Source organism: Trichomycterus rosablanca, chromosome 1 (assembly GCF_030014385.1).
Source record: "Trichomycterus rosablanca isolate fTriRos1 chromosome 1, fTriRos1.hap1, whole genome shotgun sequence".
NCBI lineage: Eukaryota > Metazoa > Chordata > Actinopteri > Siluriformes > Trichomycteridae > Trichomycterus > Trichomycterus rosablanca.
Genome location: NC_085988.1, coordinates 55418767 through 55441440, shown reverse-complemented (window position 1 = coordinate 55441440; position 22674 = coordinate 55418767). Strand labels below are relative to the sequence as shown.

At 38.6% G+C, this 22674-nt stretch overlaps 1 protein-coding gene across 3 annotated transcripts in view; it reads left to right on the top strand.

Annotated features, from left to right (window-relative positions):
* snd1 (staphylococcal nuclease and tudor domain containing 1) overlaps positions 1-22674 on the top strand; it is a 320334-nt gene that overhangs the window by 47161 nt on the left and 250499 nt on the right. For all 3 annotated transcript variants that reach the window (XM_062994655.1, XM_062994656.1, XM_062994658.1), the window contains exon 11: positions 17871-17972. In XM_062994655.1, the coding sequence (XP_062850725.1) occupies positions 17871-17972 (102 nt within the window). The remainder of the gene's footprint in view (positions 1-17870; positions 17973-22674) is intronic.

Genomic DNA, 22674 nt, shown 5'->3' with positions numbered 1-22674 from the left:
ATCAGAGGGTCTGATTGGTTCAGAAAGCGTTTTTTCCAATCATTAGCGCCAATTCTGTGGGAGCGTTTCATTCACATTAGCTGTTACTGTGAAGTGCACTACGTAGGGTATTCCACCATTTTAAGTGAGATTCATCGTCAAAGTAGGGAGTGACGCTTCATCATTTTATATATAAATAAAATCGACATTCTGATCGTATCATTTTTTGCACTAGCCAGCTTCCGGCATAGTGATGAAGCGTCACTCCCTATATTATATATAAGCCTCACTTATATTATATGTAATTGTCACACGTAACTAACGTTGCTGACTTTTGTTGTCCACAAGTCATTTTATGCGAGTCACGAGTCAAGTCAGAGTCATTTGTAACGAGTTCGAGTCGAGTCTGAAGTCGCTGTGTGTGCGACTTACGTGCGACTCGGACTTGTCACAGACTAGAGTCCCCATCTCTGGATTCAACAGGTCTGCCTGAGTGTGGCTAGTAAAATTGAACCCAGTAGTCAATTAAATTGGGTTGTTTGCTTGATTTAGTGGCTATATGGGCAATTACTGTTTCACATAGGGCCAGGAAGGCCTGAACATCATTCGTCTCTGATGAAATGAAAACATTGTGTGTTATGTAACTGAAGTCGATGATTCTGTAACCTGTCATGACAAACATGTTTGTTGAAAGTGTATATGAGCTGTTGACATGTACATGATGGTTGGTTCTTTTTTCTGTAGAAACAATAATCTGCATTAGAACATATGTGAGGATAGCTTTCATGCTATAGTTGTAATCTGCTGAGGGATGCATGGAGTAACTCATGCAGATGAGTTACTTCACACCTGCTAGTTTCTTATTCATGCAAGTCTAATCTAAATATTTTGTAGAATTAGTGTAGAATGCAGATTGGTTGCAGTATTAGTTGCAGGCCATTGCATTATTTACTAGCCCCATGTCTGAAACTGATGAATAGCATTTCTTTTAAAAACATGACTTAGCTCAGTTTTTAAATGTGATATAAATATCTCTTTTTGTGAGTAGGTCTGTAGAAACACTGCGTGTTAGCTTGTTTTTTTTCTTTTCCGTTAATTCTTTCCTTTTTCTCTCTATAAATTCACCCTAATATGCGAGTGATTGTTTTGAAGCTCTTTTAATAAAGTTGATGCGATTAATGGTTAACATTTAATTCTCTTCCCTGTTTTAGTGCTTTTGCTTTTTACCTTTACAATACAAAACCGGTATTGCTGATGACACTTACATAACTCAAACTGTGTAGGAGAGTTAAAAGACTTTGACCTCAAGTCGTGCTGTTACCTCAGAACAGTCATTATGCAGATATTGATGCATATTAAGGATGATCTTTGATCCACTTAGGGCTTGTAGTAAACGGTAAAGTGGAATTGACATCCCTCGAGTGGGGATTTGGAGTCAGTTCAGATTTGCAGACAAAAAGCAGAAAGTGAAATTCATGGAGCCGGAGCAGGATAAAGTCAGACTTGATCATTCCACTTTAACAGTGAACTCTAATATGGAGCTGTACTGGCTTTGAATATCAAACAGCAATTGTTCCAAAGAGGCTGTTTTCACTATGACCTTAGTTTCATTAACTATGTTGGCCAATTTGAAAGAGACTTACTGGCAAATTTAATCGAATTGAACAGACCTGAAATAAAGAATGTGCAGCGGTTTTAGCTGTGTGTGTGTGTGTGTGTGTGTGTGTGTGTGTGTGTGTGTGTGTGTGTGTGTGTGTGTGTGTGTGTGTGTGTGTGTATATATATATATATATATATATATATACAGTGTATCACAAAAGTGAGTACACTCCTCACATTTCTGCAGATATTTAAGTATATCTTTTCATGGGACAACACTGACAAAATGACACTGACACAATGAAAAGTAGTCTGTGTGCAGCTTATATAACAGTGTAAATTTATTCTTCCCTCAAAATAACTCAATATACAGCCATTAATGTCTAAACCACCGGCAACAAAAGTGAGTACACCCCTAAGAGACTACACCCCTAAATGTCCAAATTGAGCACTGCTTGTCATTTTCCCTCCAAAATGTCATGTGATTTGTTAGTGTTACTAGGTCTCAGGTGTGCATAGGGAGCAGGTGTGTTCAATTTAGTAGTACAGCTCTCACACTCTCTCACTGAAAGTTCCAACATGGCACCTCATGGCAAAGAACTCTCTGAGGATCTTAAAAGACGAATTGTTGCACTACATGAAGATGGCCAAGGCTACAAGAAGATTGCCAACACCCTGAAACTGAGCTGCAGCACAGTGGCCAAGATCATCCAGCGTTTTAAAAGAGCAGGGTCCACTCAGAACAGACCTCGCGTTGGTCGTCCAAAGAAGCTGAGTGCATGTGCTCAGCGTCACATCCAACTGCTGTCTTTGAAAGATAGGCGCAGGAGTGCTGTCAGCATTGCTGCAGAGATTAAAAAGGTGGGGGGTCAGCCTGTCAGTGCTCAGACCATACGCCGCACACTACATCAAATTGGTCTGCATGGCTGTCACCCCAGAAGGAAGCCTCTTCTGAAGTCTCTACACAAGAAAGCCCGCAAATAGTTTGCTGAAGACATGTCAACAAAGGACATGGATTACTGGAACCATGTCCTATGGTCTGATGAGACCAAGATTAATTTGTTTGGTTCAGATGGTCTCAAGCATGTGTGGTGGCAATCAGGTGAGGAGTACAAAGATAAGTGTGTCATGCCTACAGTCAAGCATGGTGGTGGGAATGCCATGGTCTGGGGCTGCATGAGTGCAGCAGGTGTTGGGGAGTTACATTTCATTGAGGGACACATGAACTCCAATATGTACTGTGAAATACTGAAGCAGAGCATGATCCCCTCCCTCCAGAAACTGGGTCGCAGGGCAGTGTTCCAGCATGATAATGACCCCAAACACACCTCTAAGACGACCACTGCTTTATTGAAGAGGCTGAGGGTAAAGGTGATGGACTGGCCAAGCATGTCTCCAGACCTAAACCCAATAGAACATCTTTGGGGCATCCTCAAGCGGAAGGTGGAGGAGCGCAAAGTCTCGAATATCCGCCAGCTCCGTGATGTCGTCATGGAGGAGTGGAAAAGCATTCCAGTGGCAACCTGTGAAGCTCTGGTAAACTCCATGCCCAGGAGAGTTAAGGCAGTTCTGGGAAATAATGGTGGCCACACAAAATATTGACACTTCAGGAACTTTCACTAAGGGGTGTACTCACTTTTGTTGCCGGTGGTTTAGACATTAATGGCTGTATATTGAGTTATTTTGAGGGAAGAATAAATTTACACTGTTATATAAGCTGCACACAGACTACTTTTCATTGTGTCAAAGTGTCATTTTGTCAGTGTTGTCCCATGAAAAGATATACTTAAATATCTGCAGAAATGTGAGGGGTGTACTCACTTTTGTGATACACTGTATATATATTAGGGGTGGGTTTATAAAATCGATTTTTCGAATCGATCTTTATTTGAACGATCCGATATCGATTCATATAAACGCGAGATTGATCTTTTAAATACGCCCCTTTTTACGGTGCACACGGAAATCTGTTACCCCCTTTAATTTTGCGTGACCAGCCAGTGTTTTTTCATGCAACGAGATCTGACCTGCACATCAGTTTAGCATGGCAGAAGCTCAAGTTATGACCACTACACAACTTTTCGCACTGATTTTCGCTCGGCGACGGGTCGGTGCTGGATTCGGGAGCAACTCGGTGTTCGCTCTGCGATCAAAACTCGGCTCTCTATCAATGTGAGAAACAGCGAGGGGAAACACAGGGGAGAGGTTGTAAACAGGTGGTGGAGCGCAATATAGTTTCTATCAGAATACATCAGCACACGAGTTTTACAGTATTTCTGACCTGATCGTTCTCTACAAAACAAAATATTTATTAACCTCCAGCTCACTATAGAACAAGCCATGCTGCTTGTGTTGCCAAATCCACTCAGATTCATTTATTTCATCAGTGCACAAACTTTGATCTCTCGCTACTTGTTGATGTGCATGTTTGGACGTGGTATCATTAAACCTTTCATCACTTCTCACGTGTGTTTTCGTGACAAAACGTAGTTTTGGAGGCCAGAGAAGCTCGCCTGTGATTCCCCCTGGTGATAGATGGTGTAGTGTAAAACCCCCCCATCGCGATCAGTCGTGTAGTGTGAACATTACAGCGACCAGGTGTTAATCAGAGTGTCGTGTAGTGTAAACTTGGCATAAGCTGTTCAACAGCCAGGTGTATGTTTACATTACATTTACAATGTTGTAGCGTGTCAGACATATAAAATAATAATAAAAAATTAATGTTACTGTTTTCTGTTTTGGATTAATTATTTATGTAAACAAAATAAAAATTTTTTATAATGAGTGTTCTTTGTACAATTACCACATTCGTTCTCTGAACATCTGTACATATTTAAACAAAACCTGTTAATGTAACTCAAATATGCCTAAATGTATTGAATCGAAAATCGAATCGAAAATCGAAGATCGAATCGAATCGGGACCTTGTGAATCTGAATCGAATCGATCCAGGAAATTAGTGGCGATACCCAGCCCTAATATATATACTGGTGCTGGTCATAAAATTAGAATATCATGAAAAAGTTTATTTATTTCAGTAATTCCATTCAAAAAGTGAAACTTGTATATTATATTCATTCATTACACACAGACTGATATATAATCAATATAATGTTGATGATTATAACTGACAACTAATGAAAACCCCAAATTCAGTATCTCAGAAAATTAGAATATTGTGACAAGGTACAATATTGAAGACACCTGGTGCCACACATCAGCTAATTAACTCAAAACACCTGCAAAGGCCTTTAAATGGTCTCTCGGTCTAGTTCTGTAGGCTACACAATCATGGGGAAGACTGCTGACTTGACAGTTGTCCAAAAGACGACCATTGACACCTTGCACAAGGAGGGCAAGACACAAAAGGTCATTGCTAAAGAGGCTGGCTGTTCACAGAGCTCTGTGTCCAAGCACATTAATAGAGAGGCGAAGGGAAGGATGTGGTAGAAAAAAGTGTACAAGCAATAGGGATAACCGCACCCTGGAGAGGATTGTGAAACAAAACCCATTCAAAAATGTGGGGGAGATTCACAAAAAGTGGACTACAGCTGGAGTCAGTGCTTCAAGAACCACCACGCACAGACGTATGCAAGACATGGGTTTCAGCTGTCGCATTCCTTGTGTCAAGCCACTCTTGGACAAGAGACAGCGTCAGAAGCGTCTCGCCTGGGCTAAAGACAAAAAGGACTGCTGAGTGGTCCAAAGTTATGTTCTCTGATGAAAGTAAATTTTGCATTACCTTTGGAAATCAAGGTCCCAGAGTCTGGAGGAAGAGAGGAGAGGCACAGAATCCACGTTGCTTGAGGTCCAGTGTAAAGTTTCCACAGTCAGTGATGGTTTGGAGTAGGGCTGCAACTATCGATTATTTTTGTAATCGAGTATTCTATCGATTATTCCAGCGATTAATCGAGTAATCGGATAAGAAATACTTTTGCTTTAACAAAGAGCAAAAACAAATACATATTAGATTAAATAAGACATGTTTCTTAAACCAAACTGTACATTTGTATTCCTTGCATACAGGACAGTTCAACATTTTTTAAATGCAAAAATAAATAAATCTAAAATAAATCAATTTACTTTTAAAATGTAAACAGGCAACCTGAAACATCAGGTCATCAAGTCATAAATAATAATAAACAAAAATACATGAACATAAGCCTGTAATTTGTGCAACTTTCAAAACTCTAAGTTTCAGCTACAGCTCACGCAGAACATAAAGCTTTAATATTTTGTTGGGAGGTTTTGTGGTGTTTGTAGGGGGATAAAAATCTGTCAGGATTGTGTCTCTAGATGAGGTAGATCTGGTGTGTGTGTGTGTGTGTGTGTGTGTGTGTGTGTATGTACTGTATGTATGTGTGTGTTTGCCTAAATCTTCATAAAAGCCTGTGGTGGTTGAAACGAAGTAAAGTCAGTAAACATGAGTAAAGTAAACACGACGCTCTGATGGTGTGGATGTTATACTGAGTTTTAGTTTTATCAGCTTAAAATGATCTCAAACTTTCTGTGGTTTTCTCTGTCCAGTCTCCTCCTGTTCGCTATTTTCTCTCTATATTTTGCAGTCCGCGCTATCAAATCTCGGCTGCGTCCTAAACTGATACGTTCAGTTCGCAGGAGCGGCGAACGTGTCCAAATACGTAGTGTTCATTAAACTGTCCGCAAATAGAACCCGGATTAAGTCCTGTTAAGTTCTGTTTATGTTTAAGATATTTGGGACGCAGCCCTCAGATTCTTCACGTCACCTGCACACAGCGTTAAACACGCTGCGCAAAAGTGAAAGTCGTCCGTGTAAAACACCGTGAGCTGTATATGGTTGTGCGGATTAAACGATTCCTCGATGCAAAAAATTTGAATCGATAATTTTTAGTAATCGATTTACTCGAGTTACTCGAGGAATCGTTTCAGCCCTAGTTTGGAGTGCCATGTCATCTGCTGGTGTTGGTCCACTGTGTTTTCTGAGGTCCAAGGTCAACGCAGCCATCTACCAGGAAGTTTTAGAGCACTTCATGCTTCCTGCTGCTGACCAACTTTATGGAGATGCAGATTTCATTTTCCAACAGGACTTGGCACCTGCACACAGTGCCAAAGCTACCAGTACCTGGTTTAAGGACCATGGTATCCCTGTTCTTAATTGGCCAGCAAACTCGCCTGACCTTAACCCCATAGAAAATCTATGGGGTATTGTGAAGAGGAAGATGCGATACGCCAGACCCAACAATTCAGAAGAGCTGAAGGCCACTATCAGAGCAACCTGGGCTATCATAACACCTGAGCAGTGCCACAGACTGATGGACTCCATGCCACGCCGCATTGCTGCAGTAATCCAGGCAAAAGGAGCCCCAACTAAGTATTGAGTGCTGTACATGCTCATACTTTTCATGTTCATACTTTTCAGTCGGCCAACATTTGTAAAAATCCTTTTTTTGTATTGGTCTTAAGTAATATTCTAATTTTCTGAGATACTGAATTTGTGGTTTTCATTAGTTGTCAGTTACAATCATCAACGTTAAAAGAAATAAACATTTGAAATATATCAGTCTGTGTATAATGAATTAATATAATATACAAGTTTCACTTTTTGAATGGAATTACTGAAAGAAATCAACTTTTTCATGATATTCTAATTTTATGGTGTGTGTGTGTGTGTGTGTGTGTGTGTGTGTGTGTCTCCACATGCAGAACTATATGCACAAAAGTACTTGGGTATTGGGACACCCCCTGTAATTACTGAATTCATGTGTTTCAGCTGCAACAATGGTTAACAGGTATAATAAATCATAAACTATAAATCATAATCATAAATAAATACATTATAAATATAAACTAAATTATATGGTTCCTGTTTAGTGAAGGCCCTTTCCTGTTTCAGCATGACTGTGCCCCTGTACACAAAGCATGCTCTATAAAGGCAGATAGAAAAGCTTAGTTTAAAGAAACTTCAGTGGCCAGCAAAAACATCAGCCCCACTGAACACCTTTGGAATGAACTGGAACATCATTTGAGGCTTTTTGACCAACATCAGTGCCCAGTCATACAAATGCTTTTTTGACTGAATGTGCACAAATTCCTGCAGACATACTTTAAAGTCATACTTAAAAAGCCTAATCAGAAAAGTGGCTGTTATAGCTGAAAAGAGAGCTGTTTTTTTTAAATGTGATGTGAGCATCTCTTCCATGAGCTTGTTGGACAAGTCACAAAATACAAGTCCAAGTGAAGTCATGAATCTTTAGGCTACAAGTCAAGTCTGAAGTCAGTATAATATGCACAAAACATATGGTGAATGTAATATAAATATGTAATGTATAATTTGTTATATAAAACTGCAACAGATTAACTTCATGTGCAAAATATAACTGAACTTTTTTTTCTTTACATTTTACACATTTCTTTTACATTTTTACTCACAAAACACATTCTCTGTTTGCAATATAAATTTTTTGTTGGCTACGTTATTGTATAATTGCTTTGGTACTAAAACAGCATCAATAGGTATGTCTGAATTCTTTATACTTGCAACAATTATTAGTATAGGTCTGTTGTAGCATTTATTAGATCAGTGGCTTAAAATAGCTGGGCTATGCAGTAAATCAGAAAAACACACAATACTACACTGCATATTTAGACAAATAACCACAAAAACACATGGTTTATCTTTTTCATCTTTAAGTTGGCACTTGCAACATTACATGAGCCACATTTGTCTCAGTCTCAGTGCCACTTCTGCCTCGACCCCCTACTGTACCCTGTTTGTGTATTCTATTGTAAGTGGTGTAAACAACACCATGCTTTCAACAATAACCAGTCTGTGCTTTGTTTAAATGGATTTCTGACTAATAATTCAAAAAAAGAAAACTTTGTTTATAGTTACTTCTGAACAGGCCTTAAAAGATCAAAAGCATACTGTACATCATAGTGCAAGGCAGTTCAGGAAAGTCACTAGAGGCGTTTTGCCCACTACATTCAAATGTTTTTCTCTTTAGTTCCTCTCCAAAAACTAGGAACCAGGTGGCGCGGCGGGATATTCTGCTAGCACACCAGCGTGAGATTCTGAACTCCTCGGTTTGAAACTCGGCGTTGCCACCAGTCATAATTGGCATTGCCTGTAGGGAGGGGTGACTGGAATATGTGGGCGGGGTCTTCAAACGTTGTGTAAAGACCCTGATTGGCAGATAGAGGCACCTGTACAGAGTGCATATGTGCAAAAGGGTTCTGTTAAGGGCTGTGCATGGGTCGTCGGAGGCGTGAGCAACAAATTGACTACGCTAAATTGGGAGAAAATGGGAGAAAACGCATACAATCCATATGTTAGGGGAAAAAAACAATTAAAACTCTACATCCTTATAGTTACACAAACACCATCATAAGCACAAGTAAAGAAAGCAAATAGAACCACCACTTTGACGTTTAAAGACTGACTCTATTAGCGACTCATGATAATAGCCATAGCAGCTGACATGGCGTTAAGAATTAAACAAACAAACATTCAAATGTAGCAAATTAGCAAAAAAGGCTCAAACTTCTTCACGTCTGCCATGTCCATTGTATTTGTTATTTAATTTGATTTTACACGTGCTAGTGTGCTGCCTCCCTCCATAGTGATTTTTCAAAAGCAATTCTAATGAAGCATGAACCAGACCTTACTGTCAAATCCGCGCACTAGCTTTCTCATGTGTTTTTTTTTTTTTAAGGGATGAGTGGAAAGTGGCCAGCCTTTTAATAACTAAACCAGATAAGCCTATTCATCAATTAAACATATAACTACAAGCTTTTACTTCAGCAAAACATAATTGTCATGAAAATGGAGTATGTGATGGATTATGCACAATAACTGGGGCATTGCTCACAGCACAAGAACTCCTCAAGGAATTGTCTTTGAAAAGTTATTGTTATAAGGCCTATGCTTTGATGGCATGGACTGGAGGGCTTTAAAGTGAATCAATATTATTTAGAGACAGAACTGTGGCATCATAAATGACCTAGCTAAAATGACTGTTAATTGGTTTAATGTCACTTACTGCTATAAGATTATTCTCAGTTTGCCTCTGTTCTTTCTTAGATTAATTGTAAGTGGGGAAAAACCCATTTCTTTTTCTACTCTTACATTATCTTGTAATTATGTTTATTGATTAGAACAAAGACTACAGTAATGTGTTTTGTGTGTCTGTAAGAAGTTTGCTCTAGGTTCATGACATCTTGGGTGATAATCAATGTTGCCCTTTACTTCAAATAATTTCCAAATGTATTGAATTAATTCTTTAGCGTCTATTATCGACCTTCAGGTATTTAATCTATACATTTATTATTATACTTTACATTTTTGGCATTTAGCAGACGCTTTTATCCAAAGCAACTTACAGTCTAAGTAATTAAGGGTTAAGAACCTTGATGAAGGGCCAGCAACCTTCTGCTTACTAGTGCAGAACCTTGACCGCTCGGTTACAACTGCCCTCCTAATACTTATAAGTATCATCTGTTTGATTGTTAGTATTATCTGTTTGCATAGCATAATTAAATGATAATCAAGGTGCTGTACAATAACTTTCACTTTAAACAGCAGACCATAATATGAATAAACCAGAAGAAATGAAGTAATACAAAATGAGACTGGGTTGCACTGCACTCGTTTGTATAAAGTATTGGTATCGATGCTGGCATTCAAGTGCAGACTATACAACAGAATCCTAAATCTGCCAAAATCCTAGTACGATAAAGCACATCCTGATAGAATGCCCCAAGTACACAAGTGAAAGACAACAAGTACACAACCCTGAAACCATGAAAATATTAATTGGAGCAAAAATATAAAGACAAGATACAATAAGCAGACTCGAACATAATACTGATCATGCCATAAATGACTCAAATGTGTGTTAAAACAAACAACACAATCCAATTCCAACAGCGTAGCATTAAACCAACTACAAGTTTAATGTATAAGGTTCAGTTTATAAGTCTTATGAGTAATGATGTGGGTCACACTGTCACTTCACAGCAACTACTCCTTTCTGTGTAGAGTTTGCATGTTCTCCCCTTGTTTGTGTGGGTTTTCTTCGGGAGCTCCGGTTTCCTCCCACAGTCCATAGACATTAAAGTGAGGTGAACTGGAGATACAAAATTGTCCATGACTTTGTTTGACATTAAACTTGTGAACTGATGAATCTTGTGTAACAAGTAATTGCCTATTTTGTCATGAATCTAAAACATGACATTAAAATCCTATTAAATGAATAAAATAATAATTATAAGCAATGGTTTTGTGATGGATATTTCCTAAAATCGTATTCAGAAATAATTCCTTCTTTAATCCTACTTTTTATACTGATTGACAATTCTGTCATGAAGCATGAAACACAGTGGAGAGCCCTGAGCCACCTTGGGCTTGCAAAGACTGATCGATCCTCCTATTATACTCGGTCATAATACCTCCATCTGTTACCAGTTCTCCTGCTTATTTGAGTCTAACTTGAATATTTTATAAACATTTCACTTTTCACATGCCCCTGTCCCAGCTTTTTTTGAATGTGTTGGTCATCAAATTGTAAAATTATTTTTATTAACAAAATACGATCAACTTGAAGCTTTTTTTTTCGTTTCAGGCAAAACTCACAGATTCTTGTTTTTATGTTTTTATTTTATTGCATTTTTAAAAATGTCCTTACGTTTACAGTTTCTAACATTCTAGTAGACTGTTAAGACTGTTGGTCCTGCTGCTGTGTTGCTAAGTACATGGGTCAGTGTGCAAAATCCAGTGCTATATCTTACATAGCATGCCAGTGTGTTTTTTACTTGGTGATATCTACATACTGAAGGTATTAATGTAGAATATAAATAACCAACCAATATAACAGAGCGCAGAATCCTTTCTTGTATTAGTTAGTTATTTTGTTAAAGCATTAAGCGAATTCCTTTATATATGAGCCTATTAAACCATAAATCATAATGATACTGAATACCCAACATTTAACTCAATACTAAGAGGCTGTTTTTGTAGGTATTAATAGTTAGGGTTTATTGAAATGTGTTTCTTAGCTTAAAGATGAACACTGCAGTTATGGAAATATTGGTTCTTGGACACAAAAGCAATCGGTTATTAACTTTGCATATTGACAGGATGAGTGATACGATTAATTACAAACCACAGCCATGGTGCATCTAGAGACTAATGAACTGCATGCCGATCTATTTTAGTTACAAATAATTAACATTTAAGCAATATCTCAGTTTTGCCAAGTCAGTATATTTATCAAGATTAAAAAGATCTTAAGATCTGACTGGCAAGTGTAATGTTTTATAAATTAATGTTGTGTTTGTTGAGTTTCTAATAATTTGATGGTTTACAGTACAGTTTAATTCTATTGTCCCTTGGTTCTAAAGCTCATTGTATGTGATCTTTTAGCTGGATCTTTTTATCCCTCATCCTACCTCACTGTCACATTTAGCCCCAGAGCCATTTATCACAAACTGGTAATGACACTGGTTAATGAGAAAGATGGAGAAGAGAAATGTGGGAGATGGGTTGCAGTTGGGAGGTGTGTGTTAGTGTGTGTGTGTGTTAGTGTGTGTGTGTTAGTGTGTGTGTTAGATTTAGATGTGGAATTATTCTGTAAAAATGGCATCTGTTCATATAGCATTTGTATATATATATATATATATATATATATATATATATATATATATATATATATATATATATATACACACACCGATCAGGCATAACAGGGTGTACAAAGTAACATCCACATGGTTGACAGGACCCAAGATTTCCCAGCAGAACATTGCCCAAAGCATCACACTGCCTCCGCCGGCTTGCCTTTGTCCCATAGTGCATCCTGGTGCCATTTGTTTCCCTGGTAAGCGATGCACAGTGCGCCGTGGTACAGTTCCAATGCTCACATGCCCATTGTTGGCGCATTCGGCGGTGGACAGGGGTCAGCATGGGCACCGTGACTGGTCTACAACTATGCAGCCCCATACGCAACAAACTGTGATGCACTGTGTATTCTGACACCTTTCTATCAGAACCAGCATTAACTTCTTCAGCAGTTTGAGCTACAGTAGCTCGTCTGTGTGATCGAACCACACGGGCCAGCCTTCGCTCCCCACGTGCATCAATGAGCCTTGGCCGGTTTACCACTGTGTTCCCTCCTTGGACCACTTTGGATAGATACTGACCACTGCAGACCAGGAACACCCCACAAGAGCTGCAGTTTTGGAGATGCTCTGAACCTAGTCGTCTAGCTATCACAATTTGGCCTTTGTCGAACTCGCTCAAATACTTACGCTTGCCCATTTTTCCTGCCTCTATCACATCAACTTTGAGGATAAAAAGTTCACTTGCTGCCTAATATATTCCACCCACTAACAATAATAATGACAACCACATTTATTAAGAGAAGGAGGTACGTTCGACCCAAGTACTGTTTTTGCTGCAATAAGCTATAAGGATATTTATCTTCCACCAGTTTTTGCTTTGCTAACTGGAGACATTCTAACCCCAGCCAGTGCACCATACACAACGTAAAAACGGTTTAGCATTTTTATTATAGCAGCATATGACAAGTAAGATAAAGAAAGCAAAAACAGACAAAAGCTTTTAAAAAATAAGTTCTAGTTGGTTTTAAATCAATAGGACAATATGATTTTTGCAAATGTATTGGCTTTTACTTCAATTGGTTGGGTATACCCTTTAGTAAACAAATGGTGTTCAACTGTACTTTCCACTTTATTTAAAAGAAAAAAATGTTGTCTATAGGGCTGAAACGATTCCTCAAGAAACTCGAGTAATTCGATTACTAAAAATCATCGATTCAGATTTTTCGCATTGAGGCATCGTTTAATCCATACAACTATATACAGCTGAGCTCACGGTGTTTCGCACTTTTGCACAACGCGTTCACGCTGTGAGCAGGTGACGTGAAGAAGCCGAGGGCTGCATCCGAAATCTCATACTTAAACAGTACTTAACAGGACTTAAACCTTGTACTTTTCGCGTACAGTTCAATGAATACTACGTTTTTTGGACACGCTCGCCGCTCCTGCGTACTGTTCAGTATGAAAGTGTGCGATTTGAAACACAGCCGAGATTTGATAGCGCAGACTGCAAAATGGAGAGAGAGAGAAAATAGCGAGGGGCGAACAGAGGAGACCGGACAGAGAAAACCACAGAAAGTTTGAGATAATTTAAGCTGAAAAAAAACAAAAAACAACTAAAACTCAGAACAACATCCACACCATCAGAGCGTCTTGTTGATACGTTTACTTTTCTTCATTGTAACCACCACAGGCTTTTTTAAAGGCTTAGGCAAACACACATGTACACGCACACAAACGCCAAATCTACCTCATCTAGGAGAACTTTTTTTTGCATCCTACAAATGCCACAAAACCTCCCAACAAAATATTAAAGGTTTATGTTCTGCGTGAGCTGTAGCTGAAACTTTTAGTTCTAAAAGTTGCACAAATTAGAGGCGATGTTAATGTATTATTGTTTACTATTATTTATCCCTTTAGTTTTAGGTTGCCTGTTTACATTTTAAAAGTATTTAATTTATTTTTTATGTATTTGTTTTCGCATATCAAAAATGTTCTCTTTAAACTGTCCTGTACACAAGGAATAAAAATGTAGTTTGTTTTAAGAGACGCGTCTTATTTAATCTTATACGTATTTATTTTTGCTCTTCATTAAAGCAAAAGTATTTCTTATCCGATTACTCGATTAATCACTGGAATAATCGATAGAATACTTGATTACAAAAATAATCGAGTTGCAGCCCTAGTTGTCACTAACCTGCTCTGACCTTCTGACACATAGCTGATTTGCCATGTACCGTGACCAGACATTTCGTTTCCTAAAAGAACTCTTAGCTCTGGCAACATTTAATGTTCCCTGATCAAACAGAATGTTGCTTTAAATTTGCTGTCTTCAAATAGGTGTATAATGCATTTCTACGTTGCTAATGATCCAGGTTCACCGTCTGTGGTCACAGCAGTCACTGTACTCATCAGCATGAAATGCATTAATCTAATAATCCTACATTCGGACTTCACTGCTCTGAAGAGCTATAGAGAGAGAACAAAGTATTTTACTTGGCTAAGAGAGCCTTTTACTCTCTCGCCTACATACACAATGTGGCCAGTCTGCTGTATACCTCGCTCTAAACCTTTCAGCCTTGCACAGGGTGACATAAGACATCTTCCCAGCCCCCACGTATTCACTCGCTATTGTGCCGCTCCAGCATGGACGGTCTCCCCCTGTTCTTGCTCGAGGAGAGGGAATCGCCGTGGTTATTTATAGTCGGGAGGAATGGTGGTTGTCCTCTGTTTCACCAGCAGGGTTTCTCATGTCTGTTTTCGGTTAAGCACTTTGTGTATGCTCTCTTGCTTGCACAGTCCTGCATGTGGACTAGGTATTTTACATTTCAATTTGAGCATAAGGGTGAGACGAATGCAGCAGCTTATCTGTTTACTAAGCATTCTACCCTTGGTTTTCTTCTCATTTAGGGTAATGGCTATTACAGAATAATGTTTCCTAAGATCATTATATTGACTCTAGAAAGGGAAAGTGTATAAAAGCGTTTGCTAAAATTGCCAGCATCTTGTAACAACACACCAAACCTAATGTTGTCTTTGATTTTTGCTTCATCCTAGAAAGCTAGTTGTTGGTGCTTGTTATTGTACAATCATTATTGTGTTTCCATAAGTGTTGTATTACTTAGTAGTAAATATACACCTGATGTAGTATTTGTGCACCTTACTATGAACTTGTTGGCCATAATAGAGTTTATGCTTATATAAGGATTTATGGGGAACCTGTTAATGTGTTCCATGGTCTCGTGGAAGTGCATATATTTTAGGCTTATGTAAAATAATGGGGTTGTTTTTGACTCTTATACACTGAAAATAAAACAAGTATAATATAAAAACACTGAAATACAATTAAAAACAGTTAAAATCATTATAAAAATATAATAAAACCTGCACTTTACCGTTGCTTCTTTATTTTTTTTCCTGATGCTTGATCTTGGAATACCGTATTTCTTAGCGTCTTTAGTAAGGGCACATTCACATGAGAAGCAGCAAAACTTGCAATCATCATTCCAATTAATTCCAAAGGTATTCAACAAGACTGAGGTTCAGGACTCTGTTTAGGCATTCACAACAAACATGTCAAGCCACATGTTTACAGACCCACAGTTTCTGCACAGCGACTCGGTCATGCTGGGACAGGATTAGGTGGAAAACACATCATTGATTTTATACCGCTCTCATCAATGAGTGTGGTCGAAACACCTGAATTCAGTAACTAGGAGGGATGATCACATTATTTTGCCAATACAGTGTAGATGCTTGATGTTCAACAGGGTTATGGCCGGTCAGACGAGAGCTATTTTTGGCTTTTTGCAGTTTGTAATATATCAGACACTTCAAACACTACAATTCTACCTCCTTGTTTAGTATCCATTAGGGGTGTAACGATGCATCGTTTCACGATGCATCGCGATGCAAAAATGTAGCGATGTGCATCGTGGACATCTTCGCGATTGCACGTGCGTTCTGTAATTTATTAGTGATGGGTCGGTCGCGAACAATCTGGCTCTTAGAGTCGGCTCTTAAAGTAAACGACGGGATCCGGCTCCTCATTGGGAGCCGATTTGTGTTTTTTCCGGGTTTTTTTCTGTTAAAGCCGCACGTGATTGATTTACACTGAGCAGGAGGGGAGGGGTTACATACACACACACACACACGGACAGCGAGCACACGAACAGGAGGGAGTGTGTGAGAGAGAGAGAGAGAGAGAACTTGATTTACAAAGCGTAGTTTTACAGAAAAAAGTTTTACAGAGCGCTTTACATAGCCAGACATTACACGCTGGAAATGTGAGGAAAATGAGTGACAGGAAACAGTTCAGACCCACTGAGCTGGTGGGAGACCAAGTGTTCAGTCTACCCACATCTTATACATGTCACTGTGTATTGTAGCAACATCTGTCCCCTCAGATAGAATCTTTTCTAAAACAGGGCAGATCATAACAGAAAGGAGAAACAGGATCAACCCCTTAAAGATGAGCGTCTTGGTTTTTCTGAATGCTAATCTTAACTAAATACTTACAAATACTGTCACCTGGATGCTGCTTTTTGTGTTGCACATTTTCATTTATATTTTGTTGAGTGATTCTTTGTTGATGTTGTGTTGTTCCACTGTAGATGCAAATTTACAAATAATATACAGAATCAGACCTTTTTGTCTAATTAAGATGGGTCTTTGTTTTTGTATTTTATAATTTATTGTTGTGGCACTCTGTTCCACGTTAAGTATATAAATAAATCCATTTAAATAATAAACATTTAATAAAATGTTTTTTACATTAGTATTTCATTATACATGTAATTTGGTAATAAATTAGTTTAAACAACAACAAAAAATCTATTTAAAGACTCAGCTCAGCTTAATGAGCATGTTTGATTACTTTGATTTTCAATTTAAGATGGCGATAAGTAATTTTAAATTTGGTAAACCTGTTAGTAGGTTACAGTAAAGTACTCTGTTCTTGGTAATTACCTTTAAATTGCAGGGGACTGAAATTTTTTTTTTTGCTTAAAATTGTACAAGAAAATGTGCATTGTTTTTGCACTGTTTACACTTCAGAAAACATCGTGAGAAAATCGAATCGTGAACTCAGAATCGTGAATCGAATCGAATCGTGAGCAGAGTGTATCGTTACACCCCTAGTATCCATTAACCTTTTTTTGACAAGTTACTTTAACCTTAACTCAGATATGAAAAAAATGGACTCTGTTGTCCTCAAGTGAAATTGGGTTGTAGTTGTGTGTGACTGATGTGACCTTCTAGTTTATGCAACCACATCAATTCTTGGGACCTGTGTCAGAGGCCAGTTTCTCCCTGCATGTTACAGACGCTGATGTCACTGGTCCACTTTGTTTTGGCTTCTTCCTGCTAATGGGCTGAGAAAAAATTATGTCTTTTTGTTGGGGGAGGGAGGTGGTTGATGGGTGTACTTTAATCAGCTTTTTTGTGATGGCCAAATGGGAAATAATGGATGTCACTTTTTATTTCTTCTGATCAGATTATAAGTCAGCACTGTAGTCAGTTTACTGTTAAATATTTGATTTTTATGCGCTTTAAGATGAGTCTAATACTGTGTTCTAAATGATGTATTGCCTAACAAAACCAAGTTATTTGCCATACATATTGGATTCTTGACATTAAGAAGTACTTGAAATCATTGTCATTTTTCTTACTTTCTTTTTATTTCTTGTTCTGTTCCACAGGAGAAGGAGAAGAACAAGGATAAACGCTTCCGTCCGCTGTATGACATCCCCTACATGTTTGAAGCAAGAGAATTCCTGAGAAAAAAGCTGATAGGAAAGAAGGTAGTGTACAGTATTTTATCATACACCGATCAGCCATAACATTAAAACCACCTCCTTGTTTCTACACTCACAGCTTCACTTACCATATAGAATCACTTTGTAGTTCTACAATTACTGACTGTAGTCCATCTGTCTCTCTGCATGCTTTGTTAGCCCTCTTTCATGCTGTTCTTTAAAGGTCAGGACTCTCCCAGGAAAAATAGAAAAAGGAAGAGACCATAGAGAGCATATTTGAACACCCAGATTGTAAACACTACAATAATATTAGGTGTTAGATTTGAAATATAGTTATAATCAAAGCTTTTTGGTTTTTGTGTTCCATGTCACTAAATTTAAATGAATATATAATAGTACCTGGTTGCACAATCCAAACGACATAGTACTTGCTAAATAGATTAATATTATATATAATAATTGTATGGACACTGTTGTTTGTATATATTGACAGTCTGCTATTGATTAGAGTAATATGCCGGTCAGGTAAAGCTTGACTCACCGCTGGAGATAGAGGTTTTGGTGTTGATTTGTATAGCTTATTGAGGGTAGCACTGTCACCTCACAGCAAGAAGGTCCTGGGTTAGATTTCCAGGTGGAGCGGTCCAGGTCCTGTCTGTGTAGAGTTTGCATGTTCTCTCTGTGTCTGCATGGGTTTCCTCCAGGAGCTCCAGTTTTCTCCCACAGTCCAAAGATATGCAAGTGAGGTGAATTGGAGATACAAAATTGTTCATGACTGTGTTTGACATTAAAGACTTGATGAATCTTGTGTAATTAGTGGGTATTCCTAATAAATACATTGGTTAGCTTATTGACAAGGTGCACCAAAGGTACACATGCAAATGCACAGCTTGGAATAAATGAGTCCGTGTATCTGCAATAAGATCTTTGCACCTGACCATCTTATGTTGCCCACTTATGCATGTCATTTTTCACAGTTAATATTGTGTGTAAAACGTTCTGCTTCTGTTCAAGTTGACATTGTCTTTGTGAAACCAGGACCAAGAACAGTATGTTCTAAGTATGTTTCTTATTCATTTCCCTACTGGATGGCCATTGGTTTCTGTTGTAATTGTGCCATGGGATTGGCATCGGGTGAATAAAACTGATGAGTTCAGGGGGAAAAAAATCACATGTTCGTCATGTAGGTCCTCATTAAATTGTAATGGCTTGCATAAAGTGGGGTTTATGGTTTGGGATTTAAAATGCACAGGGTAATAAGATCCTGCAGTAGGGGGACCATTTAATATAGAAGATGGATGTGAGGTTCAGACATTTATTTTTCAATAACACTATGCATGGCAGGAGCAGATTTGTGTTGCGGCACGTACCAGCATACATGGATGATGGGGCAATACCCTTGTTGCTGACATGAGGCAAGATTTAAAAATATGATCATTAGATTAGATTATTTTGATGAATGTTTTATGGAGTAGGCTTTTTAGATTGATGTTATAACATGTTGTGCATGGTTAGTTTTTTGTACAAAATATAAAGCAATATGTCACACGTTTTACACAACCTGAGCCATTTATACTCGTCATTTTGCAGTATCTGTTTAGTTACTTCAGAAGTGTTTTTGCCTGAGAGTTTACTGCTGGCTAAATAAACATGGGCAGTGCTTTTTTATATTTTCATTTAATTTATTTTACTGTTGCTAGGACACTAGGGTATGTGGGTGTTGAGGGCCTTTGACTGTGAGGCGAGAGACACTTATAACCCCCGGCTACCTTGGTAACAGTAGTGACAAAATTCAGCAGAATTTTTTAAGTTCTTCAAGTAATTAATACATATTATTATTATTATTATATAACATCAGATTATCAATTTTCAAAAGTGTTTAGTAAATAAATTGTCCAAATGTTGTTGTTTTAATTGCATGAACTACAGATATGCTTGAGAAATTGACTAATAGTTTGATGAAATAGAAACTGATGTGGAGCTAACAGTTAATTAAAATAAATTTTTTAATCCCTTAATTTATATTAAGCACCTTGTCTTGGTCAATATGAGTCAGGCACCACCCTGCCGGCCACAAAATCCCTCAGAATAAAATGCCTTTATTTGTCATATATACATATACAGATGTGTGCAGTACAATGAAATTCCTTCTTCACATATCCCAGCTTGTTTGGAAGCTGGGGTCAGAGCGCAGGGTCAGCCATTGTATGGCACCCCTTGAGCAGAGAGGGTTAAGCTCAGTGGCTGCATGGCAGAGCTGGGATTCGAACTCTCGACCTTTCAGTTGATGGCCCAAAGCTCTACCCAATAGTCTGTCCATCTTCTGCATGTTTTTTTTCCCCCATAGTACTTACGTCTAGTTCACACGACACGATTTTTGCCCTGATTTTCGTTCGCCGACTGGTCGGCGCTAGAGTTGCCGGCTCGGAAGCTATGTGAGAACTTCTCAACAACTCGATCTGAGCGGCTATGAAGTTATATATCTAGCATGTCAAATATCTGGATATGAGTCAGCCGACTGGCGGTGAGTGCGGTGTCGAACAGCCAATGAGAACGCAAGATACAGGGTGAGGGGAAACGTGGAGTAGGAGTGTAAAAAGATGGGACGGACATAAAATAGTTTATATCAGAATACGTCGGCACACACACACGTTTCTGACCTTATCATTCTCTACAAAACATAACACCAACGTTGCATTGCAAAAAATATTTATTAACCTCCCACTCACTATAGAACAATCCATGCTGCTTGCGTAGCCCAATTCACTCAGATTTATTTATTTTTCTCCTTGATTTTACGCTGCACATCAGCGCACAAACTTTGATTGCTCGCTACTTGTTGACATGCATTTTTGGACATGGTATCATTTTGGTGACAAAACATAGTTTGGGAGACCAGAGCAGCTCGCCCACGATTCCAGGTGGTGATAGATCGTGTAGTGTGAAAATCCCATATCGCCGATCAGTCGTGTAGTGTGAAAGCCACACCGACTTAAAAGACTCCCGATTACCAGAGATCCAGTCGTGTAGTGTGAACTGTACAGCGACCTGACGTCTTGGAAAGTCGTGTAGTGTGAACTTGGCATTAGCTGTGACATTACCTGCTGCACCACTATGCTGCCCCTTTATAGTATTTAAGTATTTCTTTAAAGTATTTGCCCACAAACTGATTTCTTCTATTTTTGCCAGTTTGTCGCATTTCATATTTTCCCACTAATTTTGAGATAAAGAAAACACAAGTAAATACTAAATGCAGCTTTTAAATAATCATTTCATTTATTGAAGATTAAAATGTATTCAAAAGCCAATCATAGGAACTGCTTGTGCTTGGCTGTAACAACTGCAATCAAATGGCAATCAAACATGCAGTAACTTGTGATGAGTCTTTTACATCACTGGAGGAATTTTTGCCCACTGTTCTTGTTCTTTGTTCTTGCCACAGCATCTCAGTGGGATTCATGTCAGGACTTTGACTCAGCCACTCTATATCCTTAATTTAGTTTCTTTCAAAGCATTCAGAGGTGGACATGCTTGTGTGCTTTTGATCATTGTCTGGTCCAGAGGAAGCAAAGCAGCTCCAGACCATCACACTCACCACATTTACTGGTGTTATGAGGTTCTTTTGGTGGAAAATGGCGTTAGCTTAATGCCAGATGTAACGGTTTCCACATTGTTTACTTTTGAGGCAAAAGTGTTTTAACTGACAAACAGGTATTTATTTGCCTGAACATTCACAGCAGAATTGCCCTTGAAATGGATCTAATACAGTAGAACCAGTTGTCTTACTGATTGTGGCATATTTTGCATTTTGTTGAGGACAAAATAAAAATGAGCTGGCTCTGTCATATACTAATTACTAATCAAAGCTAAAAAAAATGTATATAATCTATAATATAAAGAAAGAGAGATTCGAATAGGTGTGTAGTCATTGCTGTGAAATGATTTAAGAATGTATTAATAAATAGCTTCACTTGTGCTAGGGTTCAGTGGGAATCAGCACTCTATAATTCTATTCTATCTCCTTGGTAACGTCTTCTTACCTAGACCACCTTCATTGCAAAGCCCGGCGGAGAAGCCTGCGCCCCCCTTTTTTCTGTTTTTAAGCATCCGCATGCAACTGAGCCTAGCAGTCTTTGTACCTGCTGTAGTACTGCCAACTCAGCAAGAGGAGAACAGGATACAGCGGGTGAAACTAGCTCTGGCTTCGAGATTGGACAGGAAGGTGTCCGTTTCAAGCTATGCTCTTTGCTTTGAAATAGGTGTTGTAAGGTTGAGCAAAGATATGGGAATTTACTCACCCTAAAGGAAAAGAGGGAAAACCTTAAAAATGCATTTTCTTTCAAGCTTCATCCCCCTACTCAAGTCACTGAAGCGGCGCTCACTCGTGACATAATCCAAAGCTAGATTTGGCTAACTTTATAAGTAGCACTTCTGCAGAGGGTCTCAGCCTCAGCAAAAAAGTCAAATGAAAAGAACATTAATCCAGTTATCAGGAAAGAGCACATTCGGATAATTCCGCCCTTTCAAAGTGGCTCCTGTATGTGGGTGCGAGTATATTGCAAGCCACACACAACCATGATTCTTGCTCCTTTCTGCACGTTTTTGTTCACATTTTGATTTGGACGAACAAAGCACCTCAACCACCTTGTGCAACTTTTTTTTTTCTGGCTGACTGATAGGCAGTATTTTTTATTTTTATTTACTTGGGGGGCATCGTCGGTGGCACAAGTTCCATTTCTCTTAACCA